We start from the raw sequence: 12,683 nt of genomic DNA on the forward strand, positions 1-12,683 counted from the left end.
TAACAAACAGGGCAAAACCCCAGCCCTGAAGAAGTTCAGTGTCTAAAGCAGGGCTTCGAATTGGTTCATTCTGGTTCAAGCCCCTGCGGAGAACTTGCATTTGTATACCCAAGAATTTTAACAAGATCCCCAGGTGATTCTTATGTACTCTTCCTGTTAAAATGTAGAATCTGATTCAGTCTGTCTGGAGTGGAAATGCAAATTCTCAGCAGGGGGTTGAGACAGAATGAACCAGTTTGAAGCACTAGTCTAAAACGGAGGCAGACATGTGGATAAGTGGTGTTAGTATCACGGAGAAAGGATAAGGAGGGGGAATGTCAGGAGTTTTATAGGAACATAAGGAATATTTCCCTAGCCTAACTGAGGGGCAGTCAAGGAGGGCTTCCCAGAGGAAGCGAGACCTGACCTGAATTTGCAATGAATAAAACCAGGGAGGAATTGACTCGATGGCAATGGGTTTGGTTTTTTTCGGGGCGGGGGGGTATAGGGTTGCTATGAGTCAGAATCAACTAGACAACGACGGGTTATAGGAAAAAGAAGGAGCCCTGGTGGCACAACAGTTAAGCGCTCAGCTGCTAACTGAAAAGTTTGCAGTTCAAACCCATCCAGCAGCCCCACAGAAGAAAGACTTGGTGATCTGCTCTGTATCAAGTCAATTCCAACTCCTAAGGGCACCACAGGACAGAGCAGAACTGCCCCACAGGGCTTCCAGGATTATAATCTGTAGGGAAGCCGACCGTCGTAGGTTTCTCCCACTGAGTGGCTGAACCCCAGACCTTCCAGTACGCAGCCAAGGGCTTTAGCCACTACGCCACCAGGGCTCCTTTTGTAAAGACTACAGCCTAGGAAACCCTATTGGGCAGCTCTCCTCTGTCACGTGGGGTTGCTGTGAGTCAGGGTCAACTCGACAGACACAAATGGCACCCAGTAACAGCAGAGGAAAACCAGAGAATCCCGAATGGAAAATGTGACCATTCTTCACCATTGGGTGGCCCATTGGTGACAGCTGCCACCTGCACCATTCCAGTCATTCCATCAGGACTTTTGTGAAAGACAGGGGCGAGGACAAGCCCAGCAAGGCCACCCCCAAATCCAGTAAGACCGTGCTCAGGTTCACCAAACAGTGCCCCCAAGAAGGCCTTGCAGCAGGTGGCTCCCTCTTACCTGTGATTTCCTTGGTTCCCCCATTGGTGTGCTTAAAGCGATCTCCTTCTACGCGGACGCTGGGACAGAGCACGTCTGAAAAAAGAAGGAAAAAGGAGGGGCTGGTGAATAAGGTAACCCACAGTCACTGTGAGAAGTCTGGCATTGAAGAGGCCCCCTCCATCTGACAACATGGACAATGCTCAATGCCTGCAGACGCAGAGGCAGCTCCACACTGCTGGGCTTTTTCTGTCACTCATGTGCTCCTTAAGCACCTACTCTGTGCGAACACCGTGTGTTCTGTTGTTGCTGTTAGTGACCATCAAGTCGTCCCCAGGATCAGTTGCAGATAGGACTGCTGTGATCCATAGGGTTTTCATTGGCTGAGTTTCAGAAGTAGATGGCCAGGGCTTTCTTCCTAGTCTTAGTCTGGAAGCTCCACTGAAACCTGTTCAGCATCATAACAACAGGCAAACCTCCACTGACAGATGGGCGATCGCTGTGCACGAGGTGCATTACCTGGGAATCAAACCCAGGTCTCCTGCATGGAAAGTGAGAATTCTACCTCTGAACCCCCACTATGCTCTCTACCCTCTAAGAAAACCAAACCCACTGCCACTGAGTCGATTCTGACTCATAGCGACCCCACAGAACAGAGCGGAACTGTCCCATAGGGTTTCCAAGGCTGTAACCTTTACGGAAGTGGGCTGCCATGTCTTTCTCCCATGGAGTGGCTGGTGGGTTCAAACCACTAACCTTTTGGTTAGCAGCCAAGTGCTTAACCACTGCGCCACAAGGGCTTCTTCGCTACCCTCTCCCAGGGATGAAATTCCAACAAGACATCGTCCCTATGCACAGTGAGCTCACAGCCTGGTCCATCGGAGGGAGCCAGACAAGAAAATCAATGTCATCAACACAGTGTAATAAGTGACAGAAATGTGTCCTGGTTGCTGGGGACTTGGAGCACAGATGCAACACCTCACCCAGGTTGGGGAGGTCAGGGAAGCTTTCCTGGAAAGGTGACACTTTTTTTTTTTTAAAGGAATGTTTATTCTTAAAGGGACAGTAAGATTTAGCCAAACAGACAAAAGAAAAAAAGGTGATACTGGAAGAAGGAGCTTCTTGAAAACACAAGAGCGAATCCCACGTTGGCTGAGTGTCAACCACACAGGAGCTGTGTGCTAGAGAAAGAACAGAACGGTGGCTCCTACGCCACCCTTAGGAGCCGCTGGTGCAGTTGCAGAACCCACAACGCAAACCATTTCAGACGTACGACAGCAATGGAGCCAGTCATGCGATAAGGAAATTGTCGATTACGATAAAAAGGCATAATATTTACATAAATGACTTATATCTTCACCCTCGCTTTTCGAAAAACAGTTGGAAAGGAATAGAATTATTTCCATGGCCCCACACATTTCAGAGAGTGCACTGTTTGGATTTCAAAAAGTCTTAGGTCCAAGTGTTGGCTTCACCACGAGTTAGCTTGGTGGCCGTGACAGGTCTGGTAATCTCTACGTCTCAGTGGGAGCATCTGTGTCATACTGGGTCTTACACACACAGGACTGGGCAAGGTCACACCTATAACAGGACTGATTGTTGTTGCTCATTGCCATCAAGTCAATTCCAACTCATGGTGACTCCATGTGTGCAGAGTAGAACTGCTCCAGGGCGCTTTCAAGGCAGTGACCTTTTGGAAGAAGGTCACCAGCCCTGTCTTCCGAGGCATGTCTGGGTGGATTAGAACTGCCAACCTTTTGGTTAGTGGTTGAGTGCTTAAACATTTGCATCAACCAGGGACTCCAACCAGGGACTCCTAACAGGACTGGCATTAGGGTCAATTTTGCATCTGAGGTACCTTGCTGACCTGACCCCAGACCCGGGAGCAATCTGTTTACCATCCATGGTACACTATTAGAAGTGTACCACCCTAGCAGTTCTATGGGCAATGGTCTCTTTTAATTTTGGGGGCAGACGTGGTTCAGTGTGGGACCGGTTTGGGGACCCTTCACCTAACAGCAATGAGGGGAACGGAATCAGATATTTCCGCCTTTGGGAGAAGGTATTTTTACTGTGTATCCTACAAGGCACCACTAAGTCTGAGAAGGCTCATGGACTGGGGTTATTTCGGAAACAGCAGCAAGCTGCCTGTCTAGGGCCAGGCATACAGAGGATTCTGGCGCTGAGCAATATTTAGGCAGCTCCACCCCAGGCCTGGCAGCTGTGGGTGACAATCAACTGCTGTAACACTGAAAGCCTTCCATAAACACGGGCTGGGAACTGCGCGTCATTTAAAATGAGTTGACTCAGGAGGTTCTATCCTTGATGATGAGCAAATCTCTGGAGCCTGGCGGCTGGGACCTCGGGGCACGCAGTGCCTCTGCAAATATCTCCAGGAGAACACCTGCCTCCTGATCTCAAACGGGCAAAGCCAATGCGAGGACCACGAACATCAAGAAGATGGAGATTCTCTTCAAAGACTTTAGAACTTGCCCAGACTGCTTTAAGGAATCAGCCCCTAAACAACATACAGACTTCCTTCCGGACCTACCACTAAGCCACACAAGAGGCTGAAAGGGCAATTTATAGTTGACTTAGTTGAGTCAGGACAAAAGTTTCCCAAAATATCCCCTCCAATCAGGCTTCCCAGTGATCCTGGGGCCCCTGGGATCTGGCTTCAAGAAGGCAGAGAGGTTGGATAAGCATCCAAAATCGCGATTAGTCTATGTGTTGTTAGTTGCCACTGCGTCAGCCCCCGACTCATGGAAATCCCATGCACGATGGTACAAAATGCTGCCCGGTCTTGTGCCGTCCCCAGGATCAGATGCGGACAGAACCATTGTGATCCACAGGGTTTTCACTGGCTGATTTTGGGAAGCAGATTACCAGGGCTATCTTCCTAGTCCATGTTTGTCTGAAAGCTCCGCTGAAATCTGTTCAGCATCATAGCAACATGCAAGCCTCCTCTGACGGACGGGTGGTAGCTGCACATAAGGGTCTTGGCAAGGAACTGAACCCCAGTAACCCACATAAAAGGCAGGATTCTGTCACTGAATCACCAACGCCCCCAGTTCAGCTTCCGTAGCCCTGGGTGTTTCTCGGCTTGTTTGTAGATGTATCTTTACATGGCGTCTGTCTTCCCCCGCGTGGCTGGCTGTTCAGCTCTTTTCACAAGACACCACTCAGAAGGGACTCATCCTGTGCTAGCCTGACCTCATTAACATAACAAAAAGAAAACTCCTATTTCCTGTTCAGAAATTTACATATTTACAGGTACAGGGGTTTAGACTTCAATACAGCCTTTGAGGGACACAGTTCAATCTATAACAGTCAGTGTTTCAAGACCTGAAATACTCCACAGCCACTGATAATCAGCCTTGGTCTTTGTGGCTTGAGAAAGAAGTAAGGCGAAATAAGTCTATTTAGCTTTAGAGGTTTTTGCCTATTTTTCTGAGCTGGCTAAAAATATGAGATGAGTAAAGATTAAAAAAATAATTTTGTAAATCCAGGTTCCATGAAGTTGTTGGGGAGGCTTCAGCTTGGTAGTACAGGTTTCAATTTGCACTCTTTCTCTCTTTTCTCTTCTTATCTTCCTGTTACAGGCCTTCAGTTAGCTGAACAGAAGTAACCAGTGGTATCTGAGCCCAGAAGTAAACACTGAACGGAGGGCACAGATCGGAGAACCTTCCAGGCGTGCAGTTCATCATACTTTCACGGGCCAGCGAGCAGGTTTCATGGACGCCTGGACCCGTGCCATAGAGGTGTGACACGCACCATTCATTGTCAGCCCAATACTCACTCTCTACTTCTTTCTTGCTGAAAAATGACACTTTTGTTCAGCATGGCAGAGTTTTCAGTCCCAGGAGAAAAGCCATGGTTTGTTGGTCTAAGCCAGTTATGGTTATTCTGTTCCCTAGTCTTCCAGCTTCCCTTGTGGCTAGGGGCAAACATGAGACCCAGTTCTGGCCAAGGGGTTTTCTGTGGTTGGAAGAGGAGTGATTATTGAAAAGCTTTTGCTTCTTCAGATGTAAGAGGATAGGTGGGTTAAGCAAGGTTACTTCCCCTCTGTCCCCCTTTGAAGGTGAGATATCATGACCAGGGGACTGTCCTGGAGAACTAAAAAAAATAGGGACTAAGAAAAATAAACTTCTACTTGTTTAAGCCATAGTTGGGCTTCCTTTACTTGTAGCCGAGTGCATTCCAAACTTGCATGTATTCCTTTCCTGTGAGTAGCACTTATCAGCCAGGGGAAAGGACTGGAAGGCTAGGTTTTCTTTCTGTATCTCTGAGGACAATTAACGAGGGTGGTGAGAACGAATGCATTATTTTCTTGGTAAGGAGCTGTCAGATTGTAGTACCTTCACTATTCCAATGAATATGGGCTTTATGTCAATCCTGAATGGCAGCCATTCAGGATTGACATAAGAAGCAGTTCTAGAATTAGAGACAAGGGTAAGTTCTCAGGAGCCAAGATGTTTCTTTAATTAGTTCTTGGTTGGCTGGCTGGTTAATTTTCCTTTTTGAAAGCATGAGAGCAAATAAACAAAATGGCTGATTACAAAGACCCTGCCCCTCAGAGTTCATTTACTCCAGGGTCTGGGTATTGCCTACCCATTTATTTCCATTCTCCCTCAGTCTTTGGGTAAGTAGAACATCCTAGACTTATGGAGAAGAACAATATATCTCTTCACATAGTATGGGTTCTATTTTCCAGAAGCTGTCAGCAGAGCTGGGTATTGGTTGATCAGGGATGCTGGTACAAGGGGAAACACCAGGAATTTGCTGTGATTTCCCTGGAAAGACAGGTCAACTGACTTGTCCTCAGTCTACCAAATGGCAAAATAGGAGAATGTGTGTATTAGGGAAGGAGGAAGGTTTGCATAAGATGATCTCTGAGGCCCTGGTGCTTCAGGTTGACACATGATTCTTTCTGCAGAACACACACCACCACCAGCCCCTGACTCCCAGCCAAGTGTCCCTCCAGCTGAGAAAGGAGGGTGATGGCAATTATTGAGTGCCTACTGTGTGCCAGTGACCCGCTGGGGACTTTCCCCACAACAACCACCCCACTGTTGTTGTTAGGTGCCGTTGAGTCAGTTACAACTCATAGCAACACTATGTACAACAGAACGAAACACTGCCCGGTCCTACACCATTCTCACCATTGTTTTTATGCTTGAGCCCATTGTTGCAGCCACTGTGTCAATCCATCTCCTTGAGGGTCTTCGTCTTCTTCGCTGACCCTCTACTTTCCCAAGTATCAAGTCCTTCTCCAGGAACAGGTCCCTCCTCGTAACATGTCCAAAGTATGCTTGCTTCTAAGGAGCATTCTGGTCCTACTTTTCCCAAGACAACCCACCCTAGGCAGTAGATTTTGTTCTCATTACACAGGTACAGAGACTGAGGTTAAGAAAATCACCAGATAGAAGGGGTATATGGATTTCAGTAAAGGTCTACCTGACTCTAGAATCTAAGAGTAGAGATGGTAGCCCCAGACCAGGATATCTGGACCAGTAGAAGCAAGAGAGTGAGCCTGGATGGCCCTGATGGGTTCCAGGAGGAAGTGATCACTCACATCCATCACTCTCTGCGGCCGCTGCTGAGTGAGGCTGACCACAGACGAGATGTGTGACATTCCAAGTGGGCAGGGGACAAGGCGGAGGAGAGAAAGGATGAATCACAGCCAGCAGACTCTCGGCATAGCACCTCCATGGCTCCACGGCCAGCCAGAGAATCGTCCATGCATCACCCACTTCTGAAGGCCAGGCAGATCCCAAGCCAGGCAAAAGGCCAGGGACAATATCAACAACAATAGCAATCCCTGAGTGTCCCCATGTCCAGATACTGTGCTGGGCACACTATGTGGATTATCTCTGAGCCTCATAACAGCCCTGGCGGGCTGATGTAATTACCTCTATGTCCAGAAGGGGCAAACTGAGGCTCAAAGTACAAAATAGCAGACACAAGTAGATGGCTTACTCTGCACCAGACACAGTTCCAAGCAAGTGGGAACCATTAATGCATTTAATTTATTCCTCACTGCAGCTTTATGAAGGAGCCCCGGTAGTGCAGTGGTTAAAGCATTCAGCTGCTAACTAAAGGTCGACAGTTCAAACCCACTAGCCACTCCACAGGAGAAAGATGTGGTAGTCTACTTCCATAAAGATTGCCCTCCGCCCCATTTCCACTGAGTCGATTCCGACTCATAGCGACCCTATAGGACAGAGCAGAACTGTCCCATAGGGTTTCCAAGGCTGTAAATCTTTATGGAAGCAGACTGCCACATCTATCTCCCGTGGAGCAGTTGGTTCGAACCACCAACCTTTCAATTAGCAGCCAAGCACTTTAACCACTCTGCCACCAGGGTTCCTGTCATGTATAACCAGTCTCTTTAAAGTCAAAAGTTATTTAAGCACCAGTAAAACACCACCATTAGCATTCTGAAGTTGCCAATTTTTCATTCTTTCTTTCAACACTGTTTAAAGGCTTCAACACATTAGACAAAGAAATCTTTAATAACATAAGTATTAATTTCTCTGGAAACAACCATCTAATCTTGGAAACCATATGGGGCAGTTCTACTCTGTCTTACAGGATTGCTATGAGTCAGAATTGACAGCAGTGGGTTTGGTTTGGTTGGGCAGCTTTATGGGGTAGGTGGGATTGTTTACACATGTGGAAACTAAGGCATATAAAGTTGGTAAACTGCCCAAGGCCATGTAATTCACAAGGGGCAAAGTCAGCATTGTGGCTCCAGTATGTGGCTCTTGACTGCTGTACCACGCAGCTTCTCCAAGGGCCAGGTCACCTGCACAACATCATCCAGCCAACAAGGACTCTAAAGCCTTCACCAAAGGACAGCTGGCTCCCCACAATCTCATGCAGCCCTTTCTGCCTTTGAATGGCCCTGACTTGTAGAAGGCTCTTCCTTGATTCGTGCTTATAGGCTTTGCTTTGAGTTCTCTCCGAAGAGCTCCCACAGGGTCTGGACATCTGGCTCTGTTATGGATTAAATTGTGCCCCCCAAAAATATGTGTTGTAAATCCTAACCCCTATACCTATAGATCTAATGCACTGAACACTAATGACCAAAGACCAGACGAGTTGTGGAAGGACATCATACATGAAGAAAGGAAGAGGTCATTAAAAAGACAAAAGAGAAAGAAAAGACCTAAATGGATGACAGAAGAGCCTCTGAAACCTGCTCTTGAGCATCAAGTAGCTAAAGCAAAAGGAAAAAATGATGAAGTAAAAGAGCTGAACAGAAGATTTCAAAGGGTGGCTCGAAAAGACAAAGTAAAGTATTATAATGACATGTGAAAAGAGCTGGAGATAGAAAACCAAATGGGAAGAACACACTTGGCATTTCTCAAGCTGAAAGAACTGAGGAAAACATTCAAGCCTCGAGTTGTAATACTGCATGATTCTATGGGAAAAATATTAAACGACCCAGGAAGCATCAAAAGAAGATGGAAGAAATATACAGAATCACTATACCAAAAAGAATTGGTCAACGTTCAACCATTTCAGGAGGTGACATATGATCAGGAACCGATGATACTGAAGGAAGAAGTCCAAACTCTACTGAAGGCATTGGCGAAAAACAAGGCCCCAGGAATTGACGGAATTTCAACTGAGATGTTTCAACAAACGGATACAGCGCTGGTAGTGCTCACCCATCTATGCCAAGAAATTCGGAAGAGAGCTACCTGGCCAACTGACTGGAAGAGATCCGTATTTATGCCTATTCCCAAGAAAGCTGATCCAACCAAACGTGGAAATTATCAAACAATATCAATATCACATGTAAGCAAAATTTTGCTGAAGACCATTCAAAAGTGGCTGCAGCAGTATATTGACAGGGAACTTCCAGAAATTCAAGTCGGATTTAGAAAAGGTCATGGAACCAGGGATATCATTACTGATATCAGATGGATCCAGGCTAGAAGCAGAGAATACCAGAAAGATGATTACCTGTGTTTTATTGACTATGAAAAGGCATTTAACTGTGTGAATCATAACACATTATGGATAATGTTGCAGAGAATGGGAATTCCAGAACACTTAATTGTGCTCATGAGGAACCTGTACATAGATTAAGAGGCAGTGGTTGGAACAGAACAAGGGGATACCGCATGGTTTAAAGTCAGGAAAGGTGTGCATCAGGACTGTATCCTCTCACCATACTTATTCAATCTGTATGCTGAGCAAATAATCCCAGAAGCTGGACTATATGAAGAAGAAAGGGGCATCAGGATTGGAGGAAGACTCATTAACAACCTGCATTATGCAGATGACACAACCTTGCTTACTGAGAGTGAAGGGGGCTTGAAGCACTTACTGATGAAGATCGAAGACTACAGCCTTCAGTATGGATTACACCGCAACATAAAGAAAACAAAAATCCTCACAACTGGACCAATAAGCAACATCATGATAAATGGAGAAAAAATTGAGGTTGTCAAGGATATCATCTTACTTACTTGGCTCCACAATCAACCCCCATGGAAGCAGCGGTCAAGAAATCAAAAGATACGTTGTATTGGCCAAATCTGCTGCAAAAGACCTCTGTAAAGTGTTGAAAAGCAAAGATGTCACCTTGAGGACTAAGGTGAGCCTGACCGAAACCATGGTGTTTTCAATCACATTATATGCATGCAAAAGCTGGACAATGAATAAGGAAAATCAAAGAAGAATTGATCCCTTTGAATCATGGTGTTGGTGAAGAATATTGAATATATCATTGGACTGCCAAAAGAACCAAAAAATCTGTCTTAGAAGAAGTACAACCAGAGTGCTCCTTAGAAACAAGGATGGCGAGACTACAACTCACATACTTTGGACATGTTGTCAGGAGGGATCAGTCCCTGGAAAATGACATCATGCTTGGTAAAGCTGAGTGACAGTGAAAAAAAGGAAGATCCTCAATGAGATGAACTGACACAGTGGCTGCAACAATGGGCTCAAGCATAACAACAATTGTGAGGATGGCGCAGGACCAGGCAGTGTTTTGTTCTGTTGTGCACAGGGTTGCTGTGAGTCGGAACCAACTCGATGGCACCTAACAACAACATATCTGTGGATATAATCCCATTTGGGAATAGAGTTTTCTGTGTTATGTTAATGAGGCCATATTAGCTTAGGTGCGTCTTAAGCCAATCACTTTTGAGATATAAAAGATCAGATCAGGTACAGAAGCAAGGAAGCACAAATGGGGAAAGTCTGTGGAGGTCACCAAGGAACCGAGGAAGAGAAGCTGAAAGAGTCAAAGTTTTCCCTGCAGCCAAAAGAGAGAGTCTTCCACTAGGGCCAGTGCTCTGAATAAGGACTTTTAGTCTCCTAAACTGGGAGAAAATAACTTTCTGTTCTTTAAAGCCACCCACTTGTGGTATTTCTGCTTTAGCAGCACTAGGAGGCTAAGACAGGTTCCAAGCTGGGCACTGGGGACTCGGGGGTGGACAGGATGACCAGGCCTTGCCCTCTGCTGGCATGGAACACAAAGCAGTTCTCCACTCTTGTTCTCTCATGAAAACCATTTGGATGTTTGAAGACACTAAGTGAATGAATGAGAGAGTGGCCATTATTAGAGGCCAGGCACTGTGCCAAGGACTCCTTGTCACGCTCCCATTTAATTCTCGTGATGGGAAGACTGGAAGGGTGGGGTGGGTAACAGCATTTTTATCCCTATTTCCGAGTTAGGAAGCAGACATAGAAAGGACAACAGCTGGCAGAAGGGGGTACAGCCCGTCTCAGCCCACACCTGTTTGACCTCAGAGCTCTTCCCCATTAAGCCCGGAGGGTCTAGTTCTCAGCTCCCAGCAGGCTGGGCACCAGCTCAGACCAGCTCCCTCCTTTGGGCACGTGGAGAGGAGAAGAAAGTGCTGGAAGGCCTACTGTGGGCCAGCTACCAGACCAGGCCGTTTCAGGCGGTGTACGTGCACTAACTTCACACCAAACCCGCAATACAGCTCTGTTTGCAATGGGGAATCCAAGGCGGCTCAGAGAGGCTAAGCAATTTATCTAATGTCACACAGATGGCCAGTGAACCCAGGGCTCAGGCTCCAGCACCCAGCTCTGGACCAACCACCATACAACACTCTCACCCACTGAGAGCCACCTCGGGTTGACAGAATGACCAGCTACCTAGTGTACAGTGACATGGTACCAGGCTCTAGCCTTGCCGTAACACACATGATCTCAGCTAACCCCCATTATTCATACTTTACAAGTGAATCCGTATGTTATTAGCTGCATCCCAGGCCTGTGACGTGGACTGAGTACAGTGACAAGAAGAGCCCCCAGCTCCAGAGTCGGGGTTTACAGTCTCTGTTCCCCTCTACTTCCTGTTCTAGAAACTTCCAGAGACTTCCGGCCTGCACCCTCTTCTAGACTGAAGTGTGTCAGGCACCAGCTACCTCCCCAGAGGCCCAGGTCCTCTCACTGGGGTGTGGTCAGGGCGCCAAACATTTTACAGCAAAGTTTACGTGAGTGTTTTAGAAGCAGCTTGGTGGTGGAAAGTGGCAAAATACTGCCTGAAAGAAAACCACAGAGACCAGCAGAGAGCTGCAAAACCCGGCCCCTGAGATCAGGCTGCCCTGCCCTGTCTCTCCTCTTTGTCTCCGTCTCCAGAGGAGCACCTACAAGGAAGTATGAGGCACGGGGGCTCCAGCACATTGGGGTGCTTCCTGGCATGGAACCGGGAGATGCCGTCGATCTTTGTTTGAGCACTGGAGGGTGGAGGGAAGCGTGACAAAGAGACCCCCGCCAGGGCCGCCTCTCCTCCCCACCCAAGCACATGCTCACTGGTGTGAGGTGAAGCTGAAGTAGGACCAGAGGGAGAGCTTGGCCCTCCAGGCTTAGCGGGGAAGGAGCTCTGGGGTCCTACAGGCATGAGCTGAGAGGCCGCACCCCTCCTGCCAGCTGTTGTCCCCTCTGTGTTTCTTTCTTACCCAGAAGTAGGGATAAAAGTGCTATTATCCACCCCCATCTTCCCATCACAAGGATTAAAATGGAAAGTGACCAGAGGTCCTTGGCATGGTGCCTGGCATCTAATAAGTGCCCCTGAATCACTCATTCATTTGTTCACTCACTCACTCATTTGTTTACTCATTCATTCATTCAGTCCCCCATTCATTCACTCACTCATTCACCAGCACAGATCTACCAGGCGCAGCCACATTCCAGACTCTACAAGTGAGTGCAGAAGAGTGAACAAGGACGAGGTGGCCCCTGCCCCCTTCTACTCACATCCAGTGGAGGAGACAGACAGCAGGTACAGGGACAGACACAGCACAACAGCCATGGTGGGTGAGCAGTATGAGGAAGCACCTGTGTCAGGTAATGGACCAGCCTCGGGGTGAGGGGCGAGGATGGGCAGAGATCATCTGGTCTGGGCAGACCTCTCAGGTGAGGTAGCATCTGAGCGAAAGCTAAGAATGGGGACAAGCCAGCTGTGGGAAGAGCAGAGCTGGCAGAAGTTACCAGCAAGTACAAGCACTGGGGCAGGACAGGGCATGGCTGGCCGTGGGGATGGAGCAAGA

General features: G+C 47.5%; 1 protein-coding gene across 1 annotated transcript in view; it reads right to left on the reverse strand.

Moving 5' to 3' along the window:
* Positions 1-12,683, reverse strand: part of COL22A1 (collagen type XXII alpha 1 chain) — a 301,234-nt gene that overhangs the window by 247,627 nt on the left and 40,924 nt on the right. The window contains exon 4 of the mRNA XM_064268112.1: positions 1,165-1,239. Coding sequence (XP_064124182.1) covers positions 1,165-1,239 — 75 coding nt within the window. The remainder of the gene's footprint in view (positions 1-1,164; positions 1,240-12,683) is intronic.

This window comes from Loxodonta africana, chromosome 14, assembly GCF_030014295.1.
Source record: "Loxodonta africana isolate mLoxAfr1 chromosome 14, mLoxAfr1.hap2, whole genome shotgun sequence".
In the NCBI taxonomy this organism is placed as follows: Eukaryota; Metazoa; Chordata; class Mammalia; order Proboscidea; family Elephantidae; genus Loxodonta; species Loxodonta africana.